Source organism: Heloderma suspectum, chromosome 3 (genome assembly GCF_057233095.1).
Source record: "Heloderma suspectum isolate Gila_16-S chromosome 3, 16-S_ref, whole genome shotgun sequence".
In the NCBI taxonomy this organism is placed as follows: domain Eukaryota; kingdom Metazoa; phylum Chordata; class Lepidosauria; order Squamata; family Helodermatidae; genus Heloderma; species Heloderma suspectum.
Window position 1 is genome coordinate 267967408 of NC_139460.1, and position 17336 is coordinate 267984743.

Sequence of the window (17336 nt, forward strand, 5' to 3'; positions counted from 1 at the left end):
GGTATTTTAAAACCATTTCCCAGATACAGTCTGGGATGTGGCAGCATTACAGCTGGGGAGAAGAGGGGCGAGGCCTGGCAAGGAAAAGGCGTCAGTTCCTCTGCTTCAGATGAGAACACTGGAAGGAAGATATAAAACATGCCCCACCCTCCCATTCCCAACCAACCCAGGCCTCCCTCCTCCCGTCCTGGCTGGACAAGTTAGAGAGGCGGATCTCTGGGTGGTGTGCTTGTCCTCCCCAAGGAAAACAGCTCGCAGTGGCTTGAGGGATAAAAAGCTGGGCTTCCCCTCCACAGACTGTAACATCTCACAGCACCTTCAGCATCAAAGCGCTCCTGGCTTTTGCAAATGAGCCATCACCCAATGGGAATGTTGCTCCTGCAAATACTCCTCCTGTCTCTCTGCCACTGGGTGCATGGTGCAGGTAAGTGGACAGGCACTGCTCTCCAAGGGTGCTTCCAGACTGAAGGCTCCTAACTTTCTAGGAGCCCCCAAAAGGCATTATGCAGCTGTTTTATCTTCTTTTCCATAACAGATTTTTTGTGAGAAGAAAAAAGTTGGAAGAAGTGGTGTGAAACATGGCAGGGCTACAAAGAGAAGACATTGTTATATGGACCTCCTGTAGAATTCAATGAACAAGGCAGGCTGATTGCACTGTAAAAGCCTTGTTTGGAAGCACCCTATGACTGCTACTGCCGTAAAGATATATGTTGTTAGGGCTGGGAACTGTGTATGTTCAAGTGTAGATTAATGAAGCTGAGAGGATACTTGTTCTGTAAAACTTTTAAGTGGGGGGAGGGGGATGCTGGATTTGTACTGCTTAGAGATCCATATGTGTCTGATCTATGTGAGTATCTCTCCTTCCATATTAACGTGCCTGTTCTCTAAGATTACCTGCTGAGACCCTTCTCCGTGTACTTCTTCAGACATCACCTACAAGGGAGAGGGTTTTCTCAGCAGTGGTGCCCCAGTTTATGGGATGCACCTTGCAAAGCAATTCACCTGGTGCCAACAATGCTATCATTTAGATGTCAGGCAAACTCATTTTTATTTACCAGGTATTTAAATAGATTTTACTGACTTAACTGAGCAAGCTTTAGGTGGCAAACCTAAACACGGCTATTAGGGAGTAAACCCCGTAGAACACAGTGGGATTTACTTCTGAATAAACGTGCATACAATTGAGCTGTTAGTCTGTTTTAAAGCTTTATCTGGAATGTGTGTGTTTTATATGCTGTACATCACCCTGAAATCTGATATGACAAAGGGCGGTATATACATGTTTTAAATAAATGAAGTAAATAAATGAATGAATGAATAAAAAATAGAATGAAGGTGTTATGTAATTTAGAAAAAAATCAGGATGACGAATATTTGGAAAGCCTAGCTATGATTTGTAAGTGAGACTTCAAAACAGCTCAGTGTCTGGCAAAAACAACAGTGCAAGACGCAAAGTGGAACTAGAAATCAACTTCAGTGACATGTTTAAGATCCTGTTATGGAACAGCTCCTGTTGGTCCAACCAGGACAGACTTCCCCAATCCATTTTTTAAAGAAGATACCCCAGAGATGTTATATTGTGCAATTAGAAATGCCCATTATGTTCTACGGAGCAATGACTTTCTGAAATAAGGAATTATCCCTTAAGGTAGGGCACATCTACAAGAGTGGTATGCAGTTTCACTGGATCCTGAGCAATGACCCACTCATATTAATCCTTGCAGTTCCTTCCCATGTGCACACACATGCCTCCTGTTCTCCCATGCACCCTTATTCCACACATGCACATTCCAGCTGCCCACACTCCACTGTTTGATGAGTGCTACTCTCAATATCGAATGCAACTTCTGCTTTATTAAGAACTCAGGGTCAGGAATGTGGCCTACAGAGACAGCTTCTCCTCCACAGTGCTATGATGGGCCAGGCCATCTATCTACTCTTCTCCTATATGAACCAGGACCCTGCCTCTGCCATATTGGAAATGGAGCAGAGAACGGTCAGGAGAAGACGTTACAGCTAGAGAGTGACCATGTTCGCATGCCCATTTAAGCTAGCAATTCTGGCTTGTTAAATGGCATTGTGAATGAGCTGCATACTAGTGTGCACAAACCTTTCACTCCTGCTTTGCTTCTCCCTTCATGTGACCAGGTAAACAAATTAGGAAGGGGAGAGCTTCATGTTACATCCAAACCCAGAATGGTGGTTTATTGTGCTTAAACCAGGATTTGTAAGCCAACTTCAAACCATGGTTCAAGGCTGGTTTACAATCTTGGCTGGAGTGCAATAAACGATAATGCTGGGTTTGGATGTAACACAAAGAGCTCTCCATCCTGGTTTGTTTACCCAGTCATGCAAAGTGGGAGTTGTAATGATAGAGTTTATAATTTAATTATATTTTCTTCGTATTAAGGAATTGGTAATTTGAGGACTTTCTCTATAGTCACTTATTCCACAGACCTGTAAGTTGTACAAGAGGTTCTGAGAGGCTCCCAAGAATACAATTATATGTTAGGCTATTCCTCATTCCTTTAGTTTGCTTTGGGACCCAGAAATGTTACATGGTGTCAGAAGTGGAGACTGAGAAGTGGCAGCAGTTCCTCAGTCAAATGAACTTGTAGAAATGTCTGTCCAGACTGTCAAAAATCTGATGGAGAAAGCCATTGACAGTGGTGGGGATTTGTACAAGTCCACATGGATTTATAGGTGCATACCATTGGAGAAGGCTGGTCCCTGCTCAACTCTTACTAGGAAGATTAGAGCTAATTTGCCTATAACTGATGATTTACTACAGCATAGCATGAATGACAGTCACAGGAGGATGAAGGAAATCCAGAAGCTGAAACAAAAATATTATTTAGACAAGATAGCCTGTGCCCTTCCATTACTTAAACCAGGGTTGCCAGAGAAATTATTCTACTAGTACTTGGGACCTTAAGGGTGTAGTTGTAGAACAGCCATATTCATGGTCTTATGTAATACAGACAGCAAATTAAAACCTATTGTGCCGTAGCCGTAATGATATAAGAGCTATCCCAAGATGTTCCTCAGATGTGTCAGAAGGTCAGATGCCAGCTGCAATCAACCAACAGATAGCTTATCCTGTCAAGAGGAATCTGATCAGTAACAGCAGGACCCAGTAGATACCCAGGATGGACAAACACTGAGGTGTTCTACCAGGAAGTTAAAACCTCCAGAATTACTTCTAGTTAATATGTAGAGTGCAGTTAACTGATAAAGATAATTTCTATGGATAACAGCTTATGCAGTAATTTCAATCTATATGTGATAAGAGTAATAATTTACTTATATTTTTATTGTCATTTAATAATTGAGGAGGATGTCATGGCAGAGTTCACAATTTAGTGACATTCCATTAGAATTCGCTACCACAACATGTAGTGATGGCCACCAGTTTGGAAGGCTTTAAAAGGGGAGTAGGCAAATTCCTGGAGGAGACAGCTATCAATGGCTACTATTCTTGATGACTATGTGCTACCTCCAGTGTCAGAAGCAGTATGCCTATGTACACCAGTTGCTGGGGAACTGGAGGGTGCCATTGCACTCATGTCCTGTTTGTGGGTTCCCTTGGTTGGTGTGAACAGAATGCTGGATAAGATGGATCCTTGGTCTGATCCAGCAGGGCTCTTCTTACGTTCGTATGTTCTTAGTATTAAGGAGGTGGTAATTTGAGGACTTGCCATGACCTGGGCAGTTCCAAAGGCCTGTAAGCATATCATACAAGAGGTTCCAAGAGGCTGTTAAGAATAAAGTTAAACGTTAAGTATTCCTGTAGTTTGCTTTCAGACCCAAAAACATTAAGGACTGAAGAGGCTGTAAGCATCTGCAGATTTCTGGCCTTAAAGTGACGTGAAAGTGCAGCCAGGGTCTTCCTCACCCAGGACTCCTTTAAAAACATTACCAGTGTAAAAGATCCAGATATGACAATAGTCTACACAATCCCCTCCACACTGCTTGAAGTTGCAACCCTGTCCCAACCTCAGAAGGCATTTCCAAACCTACACACACATTTCCAACCCTGTCACACCAATCAAATTCCCCTTCTAGAAGATTGTTGTAAGGCAGGCCCTCAGGCCTGGGTGCCAAATCCAGCCCCCTGAGGTTCTCCACATGGCCATGCCCCCTTCCTCCCAGCCACTGAACGGCTTCCATTTTTTTGTGCAATTCCCCCCCCCCCATTCTAAACATTTGAAATGCTAGAGCCTTTCTACCTGAGGCTTTTATTGTGCACTTGTCTTTGCTCACTCACAGTAGTTTGTGGGTCCTTTATACTACGTCATCATCCCCCAGGGCCTCTCCCATGCTTTGTGCCCATTATCGTGGGTTGTTTTTTTTTTTTAGATTGAGGGACGTGCAGTATTTTCCTGAATGGTGTTATATTTATAGAGTGTAATTGTGCAATTCCACTCTACCACAGCCATCTAGTGGCTGTATAATGAAACATAAAGGCCAAAAAAGAAACCCCCTGGAAAAAAGCACAAGTAGAGGAGCTGATCGTAACCCAACAAAGAATCCGAAGCAGAAGCTCTGGTAAAGGTGCGGGATAAAAGCCTTCTGTAGAAATGCCCTAAGAGCTTTGAGCTAAAATATGCTGGTATTTTTTGGCCCAGACCCTTTTGCTTCAGCCCTACCCACCACTAGAATACAGCCCTCATTAGCGTCTGCAAAATGGAATCTGGCCCTTGTAAGGGCTTTCTTCATCAAACCATTTTTCTCCTTACTGTACTGCCTTCAGCCACAGCCAGCCCTGCCATGCAACAGGCTGAAGGGACTTGCTTCAGGTGGCATCATGAGGGCAGGATAAATGAAGGCAAGAATTTGTGTCTGAATGGTGAAGCAAGCCTTTTTAAAGTGTTGGTACTAGCAGGATGGGGATGCCATTTGGACTCTGCTACAGGCAACAAAATGTCTTGGGTCATCATTTCCTTCAGCCATGAGGCCTGGTGACCTATCTTCCTTTCTGTATCACACAGGGCCTGTTCATGATATTTTGCTGCCCGAGGCAGAGTAGCAAACTGCACTCCTGCCTCCGTTTCCAAGTCAAGGTGATAATATTCAAAAGGCCAGTTCACACAACTCGAGGGTGTTTAATAAGCCACGGAGGCTTGTTAACCACCCCTATGCGTGCTGGCTGATTTCCCTAATTACCCTTGCTGGGCACTGGTTGTTGTGATGTCTGAACCCAGCAAGGGTGGGTGGCTGGGTGGTTAACAAACCACCCAGAAGCCACAGTCTGTTGTAGGGTTGCTGGGTGGTTTGTTAACCACCCCAGCCAGCCACCCTTGCTGGATTTGGATGTCACGACGATCTGCACCCGGCAAGGGTAATTAGGGAAATCAGCTGGCATGCATGGCAGTGGTTAACAAGCCACCATGGCTTATTAACCACCCTCATGTTGTGCAAACCCAGTTAAAGCCAGTCAAGTTATTTTAGCACCTGAGGCAGGAAATCACACAGGTGCTTTCTCCATATTTCTGGTAGTAAAAATACAATAATAAATTAACAATTTATTGCCCTTTCATAACAGTCAAAATCAGTTGCCTGAGATAGCTGCCTCATTCTGCCTAATGGCAGGGCTGGCCCCAAGACGCTTGTTCTACATGCCAGCAGAGATAGGATCTCCATCATTACCCTACTACTCTACCAACAAATAGATGGAGGGAATGAATGAGCTGTTGTCATCTTCCTTTCAGCCCATATACACAAGATGTCCCATACTGTAGGGCAGAATTGGGCAGCCTGTTGGCAGCATGCAACTCTCAGAGGCTTTAACTTTGCTTCCAAACCAGCAATCCTGTTTAGGATTGCTGGGAGGAGGTCGAGATTAAAACCTCTCGTCCCATGATCTGGTTTGGGTGGGTGGGAAGAGGGCAAGTGAACATGACTGCACACACATGTGACCCTGGGCAGTGCAGCCCGTGGCCAAAAACATTGCCCTTCCTCTGTGTAGAGACAACTAGGGTAAGGCAGGCAGCACCCATGCTCTATCAAACACCAGAGCTTAAACTCTCTTCCTCTATAACACACTCCCATGGGCATATGAAGAAGATCTACCAAGGCATATTGAAGAAAATAGTTCAGACCCAGATGTGGCACAAAAAGTCCTCTACCTCGATGGCTTCCATTGTGGCCCTGGGTGACCATAGTATGGTGCTTATCTGGATAACTGTCAACTCAAGGCCAGGGTCTAGTGCAGGGGTGGGAAACCTGTGGCCCTCCAGCTGTTTTGGCCTACAGTTCTCATAATCCCATCACCATTGGCTATGCTACCTAGGGCTGATGAGAGATGTAGGCCAAAACATCTGGAAAGCCACAAATTGCCAACCTCTGGTCTAGGGGCCAGTGTTGTAGTGGTCAGCTTTGCAGTGTCGGTGCTCATCAAGACAGTCCCCATAGCCATGCCCCCAAGGAGAGCCCAAACAGTCAGGAAGCTGTGCTGATCCATATCTACAAACCCATTCCAGCAGTTTTCATCTCCACCAGGAGCAGGTCTTTTGTAACGCTAATGTATCTAAACTGCCCATTCAAGACCAAGCCACCCCACAATGCTTTACATTACAACAGGGAACAATATGGTGTTGCTGGGAAAATTTGTCCTCCCCCCCCCCCCACTACTGTGAGGATTGCAGCTCAGCTCAGAGGGAACAGGGAAGTCTGAGCGGGGTGGCAGATGACGCCAGCATGGCTGCTAATAAACAAGTATTGGTGCTGCATCCCTGCCAGCCCTGGCTCCCCTGTACCAGTGCTAGTGACTGTGTTTTGGGATGGCTGTTCGCCTCTTTCTCAAAGGCAAACAGATGTCTTTACGGGTCTTAGAAGGAAGAAGTCAAAAGGATGCTCCGCTTCTGCTCATTCCCTCTGCAATGGAGGAAGTAGCAGATTTGTCTCCCCCTTAGCTGCTTTTCTTGCTTGTGAGCAAAAAGAGTAACAGGGCTGCCAAAGGGGCCACAGGAAAGGGTGGTGCCAGCCTGTCTGGGAAATATAATGGGAGGGCAGCCAGCCAAGTAGCGCCACTTTCAGTGCTATGGGCAGGGAAGCATCTCTTTGGAGGAAAAACCAGGCAGGGAACTCCTTCCTTCCTGAATGCATACTGCTTTTTCTGGCAGCCTCTCAGCCTTTTCATCTGTGGTTACACTCTCTGAGCAAAAGAACGGGAGGATCAGATAGTGTAAAAAGATGCCTTGCTGCTATTCCCCTTTCAGTCCTATTTACAGGTGTGGGATGGGAAAAGTTTGGGTTGAGACCATCAGTCATTCAGGGGTAGCCATAGAGTGTGGGTTTTTAAATCTTTGGTCTCTGCTTCACCTTCATCTCTCCTTGTTCCGCCATCTCTCTCAGAATCTCATGCTTTCACCATGGTCCAGCTTGCCTACTTTCCAAAGAAAGCTGTAGCTGAATTTGTAGGTAATGCTACTCTGGATGGGACACTCACCCATAGCCTGGAGAGCCACAATGGGCAACTCAATGCGAGTCAGCTGCACCCATTGGAGTCTTCAGACATCTGGAAGCAGAGGGAGGACAACCTGCGTCAGTACCTAGAGATCTTCAAGGGTCTGGTCACCATCATTACTAAAGAACGGAATGTACAATGTGAGTAAGGAGGTGGGGAGCAGGATGGTAACGGCTGTAGTAGTTTTCACAAAAACTGTCTTATTGCTCAAGAAGATGGCATTGCCAAATACCAAAGTCTGGAACATAGCATGACCATTGGTTAAATAATATATCCAGGGATTTGCAAATGGGGGAAACTATGATGCCATTTACCGGTAGTCAAATTTAGTGAGTTGTGCCTCTCTAGATACGGTTGGACTACAAGTCCTGTCATCCTTCACCATTGGCCATGCTGGCTAGGGGTGATGGGAGTTGCAGTCCAACATCATCTGGACGGTCAAAAGTTGCTCACCCCTGCCCTATAAAATTGCAGCCAGGACAGTAATTGTACTGAGTTTAGCAGAATATGGCACTGTTTCCATACCTGCCAGGTGTTGAAAATGGAGTGCTGGCTCCTAACTACCAGCAGCAGCATGGGAGCTACTTCCCAATAGTTTTCTTCCATACCTTTCTGGTTATACATAGGTAAGGGAACTGTGCAGACAGGCCAATGACTTCCCATGGTCTCCCTTCCACACCAATTCCAGCAAAGGTGAATTGGGTCCATTGTCGGTACTGTTCTGCCCACATTACTTTTGTAGGTGTACATCAAAGGGATTTTTTAAGGGTTATACCTAAAAACGTAAAGTGAGAATATAATAAGATAGCTATTTAAAAACATGCATATTGTAGAGGGACACTTTTGGGAGAGCCAGCAGTTGCCATACGATAATGGGTGAAATGTCCCTCGGGGTGGCCAAAGCACTCATTTTCTTGAGATGCTCAAACAGGGGACAGGTCAGCATATTACAAGCATTCATGTGTGGAAGAGAGACAAAGCTATGTGCAGGGAGTATCTTTCTAACATGTTCCCATTGGTTGCAGACCCCCTACAAGTACAATGTACTATAGGCTGCCAGCTCTTTGAGAACGTTACTAGCAGCTCCTATGAGGTTTTGCTCAATGGGACCGAATTCGTGAGATTCCATGCGACCAACCACAGCTGGGTGCCTTTAGAAGATACTGCTGTGGCCAGCTATGCCTGCGTCAAGCTGAACGAGTTTCCCCAGAGCACCAGCAGCCTCCAGTTCTTCCTACAGGAAACATGCATCAAGTTTGTGAGGGAACACGCCTCCATGAAAGGAGCCTTGACTGGTAGGTGAAACAATGGTTATACAATAACTGAGAATCAATCCCCCCTCCCGCGAGGCAGGGTGTCCAAACAACCCTTGCATCAGTCAGAAAAATAATGCCGAGACCCCCAAAAGCAAGGATGTGTATCTTCTGCTGTGCTCACACCCCACAAGCACGTATGTTGGAATGGAGTGCAGAATTCTGCCCATTAGGAACCACGTCATTGTTTTCCTTTAAAAAAAATCTAGTCTTTAACACAGGGAAGTGTGGAAGCCTAGGATGAAAACAGGGAAATAAAATGTCCCATATTTTCAGAAGATGGTGCTGGGGTGTGTGGGGGGTGGGGGTGGAGGATTTTGCATAGATTTTCCGGTGGTCAGGGCTTCAGAACCCTCTGTCTTTGCCCCTAACAGCAGAATTATGCCTGTAATACATGTGTGTATTGCTTTGCATATTCTGTTAGCTTCGGAATTCAGCTGTTCTTCGTAGAGAGAATACATGTCTGTACACCAACAACAGACATTTCTAGGATTCTCTCCCCTGCAAGACAAATGCAGGATCTCCTGTTCCAGGGAAGCCATTGGTTGAAATGGCCCTAACTGGAGATGGGAAGGCACTTCAAGCATATGGTGCTCACCGCCAACAGATCATCATCCACAAGGCTCCTTTTACAAGCAGGCCTAAATCTGCAACACTTTTATTAGAGATATGGAGTTAGCTTGGTCTTAGATCCAAAAGATCTCAGCCCTACATCCACCCACTGAAGACACAGGAAAGACTCTCAAACCCTTTCTTTTTGCCTTACAGGGAAACGGAAAGGACGCCCACATGCTCCGCTGGTTCTAGGCATCAGCATTGGTACCCTTGCTCTAATGGGCCTAGCTGTTTGCATCTTCTTATGCACAGGTGGGAAAAGATAGCACTAAGCACTGTGACATTATGTGGACCAGCTGCTTCCCAGGTGATTTAACCAAGCTCAATGAAAGAAAATGATGCGGACCTTTACATCTGATTAACTTTCTTGGGAAGAAAAATGTCTATGTAAATCTGTATCCCTCCTCACCTCCTATCTACCTGTATGGTGAGAGCTCTAGAGCAGCAGTTAAGACTACTAGTACCATAGTCTTTTTCTTTCCTACCTGGAGAAGTGACCCCTCCGCTCAACCTCTGCTTTCCTATAATGCATCGTACATGAAGCTGCCTTTGAAGACAGCCCAGAAACTTCAGCTAATGCAACACATGACCAGGAGAGTTCTGAGACCAGGTGTTATGAACATATTGCATCAGTCTTCTCTTGCCTGCTTTGGCTTCTGACTCATTTCTGGGCCCCATTCAAAGTGCTGGTTTTGACCTACAAAGCTCTACAATGCTTGGGATCTCGGTACTTGATGGAATGCCTCCTCCTGTATGTACCTACTTGTGTCTTAAGGTAGTCCAGGGAAGCCCTTCTTTGAGTCTGAGGCTCAGAGGGTGACAACGAGAAAGGTTTTTGGTGGTACCACCCCCCACCCTTCCCGGCTCAGGAATGATCTTCCCTAAAGAATCTCAAACTGGTGTCCACATTACTATATTTTTAATGCCAGGCTACGACTTTTCTGTTCTCTTGGGCATTTTAGCCTTAACACCCCCACCACCCATTTAAGGCAGAGGTAGGGAATGTGTGGCTCTCCTGATGTCAATGGACTGCAACTCCCATGACTAGTAGCAGGCATATGTTGTATGCCTGGGAAGTGCTTCAAGTCCACACCGCATGCTAGCCTGGCAAGGGAAATCAGTGATAGGAAAACTGCTGCTGTCCCCATGAAGTTCCTTGAGAGTCAGCCTGTGGCAGCGGCAAGAGCCCTGAAGGGCCACAACATTCCGACGGGGTGGGCACTGGTACCTTCCAGATGTGTTGGACTGTCACTCCCATCACCCCCAGCCTAAGGTGGGAGTTGTAGTCCCACACTTCAGGAGGATGCTGGCTTGGGGAGGGCAGCACTAATGCATAGGCACAGGGGTGGGCAAGTTGTTGTAGCCCTTCAGATGCTGTTGGACTGCAACTCCCGTCAGCCATAGCCAGCACCACCAGTGGTGAGGGATGGTGGGAGTTGCAGTCTAACATCCAGAGGGCCACTCATTCTGTATCCCTTATTAAAAGTCTACTGCTTTAGTCCCTGTGCTGAGGCTTTTAAGTTTTACTTCGTGGTGGTTTCAGTTTTTGTGTTATATTTTATCATGTTGTATCAGTATATGTCTGTTTGGCTTTATGTTGTGCTGGATTTTATTGTTTTATTGCAATTTTCTTGTATTATTGTTTTAAATTGCACTGTACAACACAGAGAAAAATCTATTTATGAGGTGTTTAACAAATAATAAATACTTACATGCTCCACCCGTATCAGTGGACATGGGGAACAAACTCCAAAGCACAGCATAAAAAGAATTAACGTGCCTGGACCTCTTCCGGCTCCTTTATTTTCCCCCACTCTTCTGATGAAGCATCCTGAAAGTGGGAATTATTACAGCGACTATTTAATTCATTCCAACAGCATGAAGAGTATTGAGATGGGATTTATGTATGGTTTTGAAAATGGAACTCAGTGCCACAAGATGTTTTGATGGCTACTGGTTCAAATTATGAAGAAAAGGTCTATCAGCAGCTATTAAACAGGCTGACTAGATGGAACTTCCAGCCCTCAGAGGCAATATGACATCAGTTGTTGGGGAGGGGGAAACAGTGAGGGGGGACTACTGCCTTGATGCCCTGTTTGTGGGCTTCCTGAAAGCATCTGGCTGGCCACTGAAGAAATCGGATGCTGGACTAGATGGGTTTTTTGGTCCTGTAGAGATGTAATTATTCTGGATCTAGAGTTGGACACTGCACTGTTAATGCCCAATCTTAAAAAAAAGCATCATTAAGGTCACCTTGCAGACAATTTGGGGTGGCAGGTATTACCCAAGGAAACGTATTACACCCCAGCAGATCTTTGGGGTGTATACACCTTGTTATACCTCCAACACCATGTCTCTCCCTGCACCCCAATTTTATAGCATAAAATGCACAATGACAAGTTTCAACAATGGCTATTAGAAGCTATTACTGAGCCTCTCCTTTAAACAGAACTTTTCTGTTCAAAGGATCAGTTACTCCCCTTCTGTAGACACTCTTAAGAGTGCAGCAGCAAGTTTCTAACCAGAAACTATAATATTAGGAAATAACTCCATACATTTTAGCCTTGCAACGGGACTGAGCAAGAAGCCAACTCTTCTTGCTTCTCAAGAAGCACTTTCTTGCACATCATTGACAAATGCTCTGAAGAATTTCTGCTAGCTACTCAGTTAAGCCTCTCTGGGTTAAAGCCAAAATTGCTTTCTGCAGAATAGCAGGCAGGTGGTTTTCTGCGTTGAGGTGGCAGGGGCTCTAAAAAAAAAGCAGCCTTTGAAAGCCCTTTCGTTCTCCTTGGAGGTCTGTCTCATTTATGTATCAAAGCCTCTAAAATACTTCCAACTGGGATAAGGAGAGAAGGGAAATGGGCTTTCTGAATTATCAAAAGTTGATTTTTTCGATAAAATCATTCTACCTTATAAATGCTTTGTGGACGTTTTTCTAATGCTAGCCTGTCTCTAGCTAGTTCACTATTCACAAAGATAATGGTATCCTCCTCCATAACATGTACCATGATAATACATTGCTACTGGTAACTTCAGTGGCTGTTATTTCAGATATTATTAGGAGCCACCAATTCAGCACTTTTATCTTTAACATAGAAAATAAGCAGCATTTCACTCTCAGGTCACTATCCAGTACTTTGGGGGGGGGGGGGATCCAGGAGGAGAAATTCCAAATAACTTTTCACTAAAGAAAATATAAGCAGTATTGCAACATATACAAAACTCATTATAAGACTGATATTGCTGTGTACATTTGCTAAGATACTGTTTGGGTGAGGAAAAAAAACCCTCTGTACCCCCCTAAACATTATACCTTGCATTACTGTATGCGAAACCAACACATCCTAAAAGCCTTGCTAAGCCATTGGAACTATGAGCCAAATCACATGCAAGAGTGTGTGCTGCGTATACGCCAGTGTTTGCAGGAGTACACTACCATATGCTGTATGAAATGGAGGCAATTGTTTGTAGACATATAGGAAACTCCAAGGCTTCCTGGTGTCTGTGCCTCCACTTTGCACTTTATGGTGTCTACGGCTGCAAACCTATTTGTTACATAGAAGATGAATTGGCTCCAAGGTTCCCACAGAAGAATTATCCTGGCTTAAATCAGTTGCATGAAATGCAAAGACTGAATTTTGTTGAACCACATGCCAGGGAGGAAGTGTCCTTACATAGTTTGAGTCAAAGAAATAGGAGAAAAGCTGCTGCTGCTGCTGCCTGAAAATGGAGGTGAATGTAGGGTGGTACATTTTCCTTTAGGTGCAGTGAGCGGACTGCCTATCAGCACCAAGGCCCTCACTTCACTTCGAATAATGGAGAAAAGTATTCTCTCTGCCCCCCGACAGGCCAGAGTGTAAACAGTGTCTATCCAAACGTTGAAGCTAATTGTTCCATCTAACTGACTGCATAGCCTTTACTTGCTGGATTGTCTGTTTATGAAACCACAGAATACAAATTCATACACTTTCATTACAGTCTCTAGAAATTCAATGGTAAGTACTGATGCCGACCTCAGAGATGCATACTAAGTTGCCAAACTTTCATGAACAGTGGCACATACTGTCACAGTGCTCATGGAGAACTAGGAGCCCCTCTTGAGCCGTGGGGGGTGGGAAAGCCTAAAGAACACTTCCATGGTGTGAACAACAGGAAGCATCTGGATAATTTCACTGGAAAGAGGCCAATGCAGGTAACGACTGAAATTTGCAGAGATAAGGTTCTCTCATGCTCCAAATCCATTAGAATAAGAGATAAAGGACTAAATATTTTTGCAAGATAACAAAAATCAGGACATTGAGGAAACGTTTTTAACCAACAGCTTCAAACTTGGGCCCAAGAATGCCTGAAACAGAGGAGATACAAGGTACAACAGAGGGATAAAAATTCATTCAGAAGGGCAAGAAAAAAGTAACATCAAAATATATTTTAAAACCAGAATTTCAATGTGGTACTTTTGTTAAAACACCTCACATCTCTCGACTGTTGGAGCCTAACTGCTCCAAATAGAGCACCAGTTGTGTCCTGAATAACGAAATATCTGTTGCCATCTTCTGATCTGTCCCAGAATCACCTCACTATTGGTAAAAAATAGAGGTTTCAGTGGTCACTCCAACACCCCTCAGCTTTGTTCTACAATGACCAGAAGAAAAGACTGCAGTTTACAGCACTGATTTCATTCATCTGCAGCAAAGTCCATTTGCTTCCTGTTTTAATATCCCTGCAGTCCATTGTACACCTTCTGCACAGATGCCTGTTTCAGCAGTTTTCTGAGACCTGCAAAACAATGTAAGAATGATCACCATACGAAGCACAAAATGCCCTCAATATGTCAAAAGGAAAAATCAACCAAATTCAAGCTTTTTCAAGTCTTAGCCAGCACATTCCATTCACATCCTTTCGGACTGACTCTTCCAAAACAGTTCTGAGATAAACTCCCACAGTGAGATATATAACAAGAACAGTTGTGCCACAAGGGCAATGACATTACCTTGGCTACTAACTAAAGCAGACTAGGAACAAGCAAGGCACTTGGCAAAGATGTGAACAGTTTTTAACCAAGCTTCACTGTTTGCTAATGAGCAATATTTAAAATGTATGCAAAGCAGCAATGGCTGCTGTCCCACCCTGCCCCATGCTTTTCCAGAACATGCAATAACCCTGAAAGATCACTTCCATCAGAATTTTTATAGTAGATACATATTGAGGGCAGATTATAGCAAATCCATGGAAGGATATGTGAAGAACAGCGCATTCCACACACAGCCTACTGGTTTTAGAAATACTTTCTGCCATAGAGCCAGGTTGTACAACCTTTTCAGCCCCAAGGGCTGCATGTGATACAGCCCTCAGGGGTCACACATACACTCACAGGCATGTACGCACATACACCCCAGCAATCTGTATGACTATCTATGGAGGAGGGAGTAGACAGCCCCTTTACCCAGTGATCCTGATACAGAATACTCTTTTCTTGCTGCTAGCAGTGGCGGAAAAAAGTGATCTGTATGTGGGGGGGGAGGGAGTGGAGTACAAATGATGGAGAACTCGGTGGTGGTGTCAGTGGACACTTCGGGGGCTGCATGCGGGCTGCAGATTGTGGAGCCCTACCATAAACCTTAGCAGAATAGATCTGATGTCCTTCTGAACATAGTAGCTAAAAATGAAAGAGGCAGAAATAATCTATGGTGCTCCTACATAGCTTAAGGTGGGCATAGTAGAGGGCAAAATAACTTCCTGATCTCAGCAGGAAGAACATACACAAAAACTGCAGTTACTGATCAGTCCATCCGGAAATCTACCATTACAGTACTGGCCTAGGATGCATAACCTAAATACAAACCTTCCCGCTGTTCACTTGTCAGCTGCTCTTTGGGAAAGTCTACGTCAAATGTAATTATTAGGGAGCCTTTAATGTTGTTGTTGTCAAAATTGGGAAGACCTTCTCCTTTCTTCCACAGCTTGGCTCCAGGCTTTGTGATTTTATCCCGGGCAACATGGACCTATGGAGGGAGGGTGGTGGAGATTGTACAACAAGATTAGCATTTTTGATGGGCAACTCTTTTACAGATCAGTAACAAGGATACAATAGTGTATTTTTGTGCCAGCAGATGCAAGTATTATGGAAATAATGTAGGAAACTACTCTGGAAGTGTTTTCTAAATAGAAGTCATCCTCAGCCTCACCTTGTGCCCATCTAAATGGGCAATATCCATTTCAAAGCCAACAAGAGCCTCAACCAGTGAGATCGTCACATTTGTATATAAATCATCCCCTCTTCGTTCAAAGACTGGGTGCCTGTAGACAAAGAGGTTTGAAGAATATTAACATTTTCTACTTGTTTTCATCTACTTTGACCAACGTATTCATTTTCCAGTATATGCATCAAACTCTCCAGTCTATAAAAATAACATTAATGGCATAATTATATGCATATTTAGACAGAAAAATGTCCTCTAACTTCTAGCATTTCCCAGCCAGCATGGAGAATGCTGGGAGTTGTGGAAGTTTTTTCTGTCTAAACTTGCATAGGATTGGGCTCTAAATTTTTAAAAAGACTAAGGGACTGGAAATTATCCCGTGATTCTGTCACTCCTTTTCTTAAAGCCACCAAATCTATCCAAGTCTTTGCAGAAAGAGATAATTTTCTAAAAGAATCCATCAAAACATTTTGGAGCTTGGTGAGTAAAAATATTTGAGCAAAGGGATGCAAAATACTGGAGCTGACGTCAGTGCAATTTTGATACTTGCCCTTATCTGACAGGGAGATCATTTCTAGTTCTACTCATTAGCTGTACAGTAGCTGCTGGAGCCCTGAATGCAGCAAACTCTTGCATATCCCCCAGAAAATGTAGGGTTAGTTGGAACTGTCCATTTGTTCCCTCTTGTCAGTTGACAAGAGCTTATTTTCTACTGTCTAACCCCGATGCAGATTGCTATCAGGCATTGTTTCTCAAACACTTTGAACTTGGGTGCCCTTTCTGAAATTACCTTGTGGCCCCCCAGCCTAACACTCATGTCTGTTCTGCTGGTGAATGTATTGAAGAGTCTCATACAAAGTCCTGTGCAGCCTGCTGCTACATATAAGGCTCTGTGCAATGGGGTACTAATCTAATACTGGCATTAGAAGAGGAACACAATAAGATATCTATGGCTGTGCCCTATAGCCGCAAAGAAGGAACCATCTTTAGAACACAGCACCAACTCTTTGTGGGTTTCCTCCTTCCCCAGATGCTTATCATCCCAACTTGATTTAAGATGCGATCACCCTCAAAAATCCAATGTGGATCAGCGAGAGCCTTCTTCCAGAAGGCATTCAACTTCCCCAGGTCATTTGTGTTAGGGGGAGGAAGGCTTCCTCTGCTTCAGGATCCTACCCTTTTCCTGGAACTTCACTGTTCAGTGATGAGATAACACAGTAAAAAATCATAACTTTCTTAGTAAGCAAAAGAAAACTTACTTGAGAACTTTTATTCGGAAGCGCAAGTCGCCTGGCTCCCCATCAACATGGGGTTCACCTGAAGAAATTTGAATATGGATTAGGTTATGTTCAACTGATTCAGAATGTTATTTATCTCCCAACAGTGAAACCCAAACCCAATTTCTCTCTTTAAGCTTTCCATAAGTCACATGATCTACCAGGATCCATTTTAATGAAGTCCAATATCCATGACATCACAAAAGACACCAGTACAGATCACTCAAGCTTGTTCAGATTTGAGATAACCATATAAGCTGTTAGTGCCATGTAAGCCAACAACTGGTTAGCTTGAGTATAGATGCCTATGCTATGCTAGTCAGCAGAAAGGTCTGTGCATAAAAATATGAATATTCAGCCTTTTCTAAATAATGCAGATATGATGTGCTGTGCACCAAACAAGATTTAATGCTTGGAATAACTTAGCTAAAGAATGAAGACTTGCACAAATATACTTTTGGTT

At 44.2% G+C, this 17336-nt stretch overlaps 2 protein-coding genes across 3 annotated transcripts in view; one reads left to right on the forward strand and one right to left on the reverse strand.

The window, feature by feature from the left end:
- LOC146351237 (endothelial protein C receptor-like) lies at nucleotides 1–11176 on the forward strand. The gene is made up of 4 exons (XM_084846916.1): nucleotides 1–424; nucleotides 7357–7608; nucleotides 8494–8763; nucleotides 9550–11176. Exons 1-4 carry the CDS (start codon nucleotides 349–351, stop codon nucleotides 9660–9662), a joined length of 711 nt encoding a protein of 236 aa, XP_084703042.1. The 5' UTR covers nucleotides 1–348; the 3' UTR covers nucleotides 9663–11176.
- The window catches only part of DNAJB11 (DnaJ heat shock protein family (Hsp40) member B11), a 19450-nt gene continuing 13109 nt past the window's right edge, over nucleotides 10996–17336 (reverse strand). Inside the window, exons 7-10 of one of the 2 annotated variants that reach the window (XM_084846914.1) lie at nucleotides 16856–16913; nucleotides 15582–15693; nucleotides 15239–15398; nucleotides 10996–14172 (exon numbers count right to left, since the gene is read on the reverse strand). In XM_084846914.1, coding sequence (XP_084703040.1) covers nucleotides 14108–14172; nucleotides 15239–15398; nucleotides 15582–15693; nucleotides 16856–16913 — 395 coding nt within the window. In that variant the 3' untranslated portion in view covers nucleotides 10996–14107. The remainder of the gene's footprint in view (nucleotides 14173–15238; nucleotides 15399–15581; nucleotides 15694–16855; nucleotides 16914–17336) is intronic. The other variant, XM_084846915.1, reaches the window with a different exon arrangement.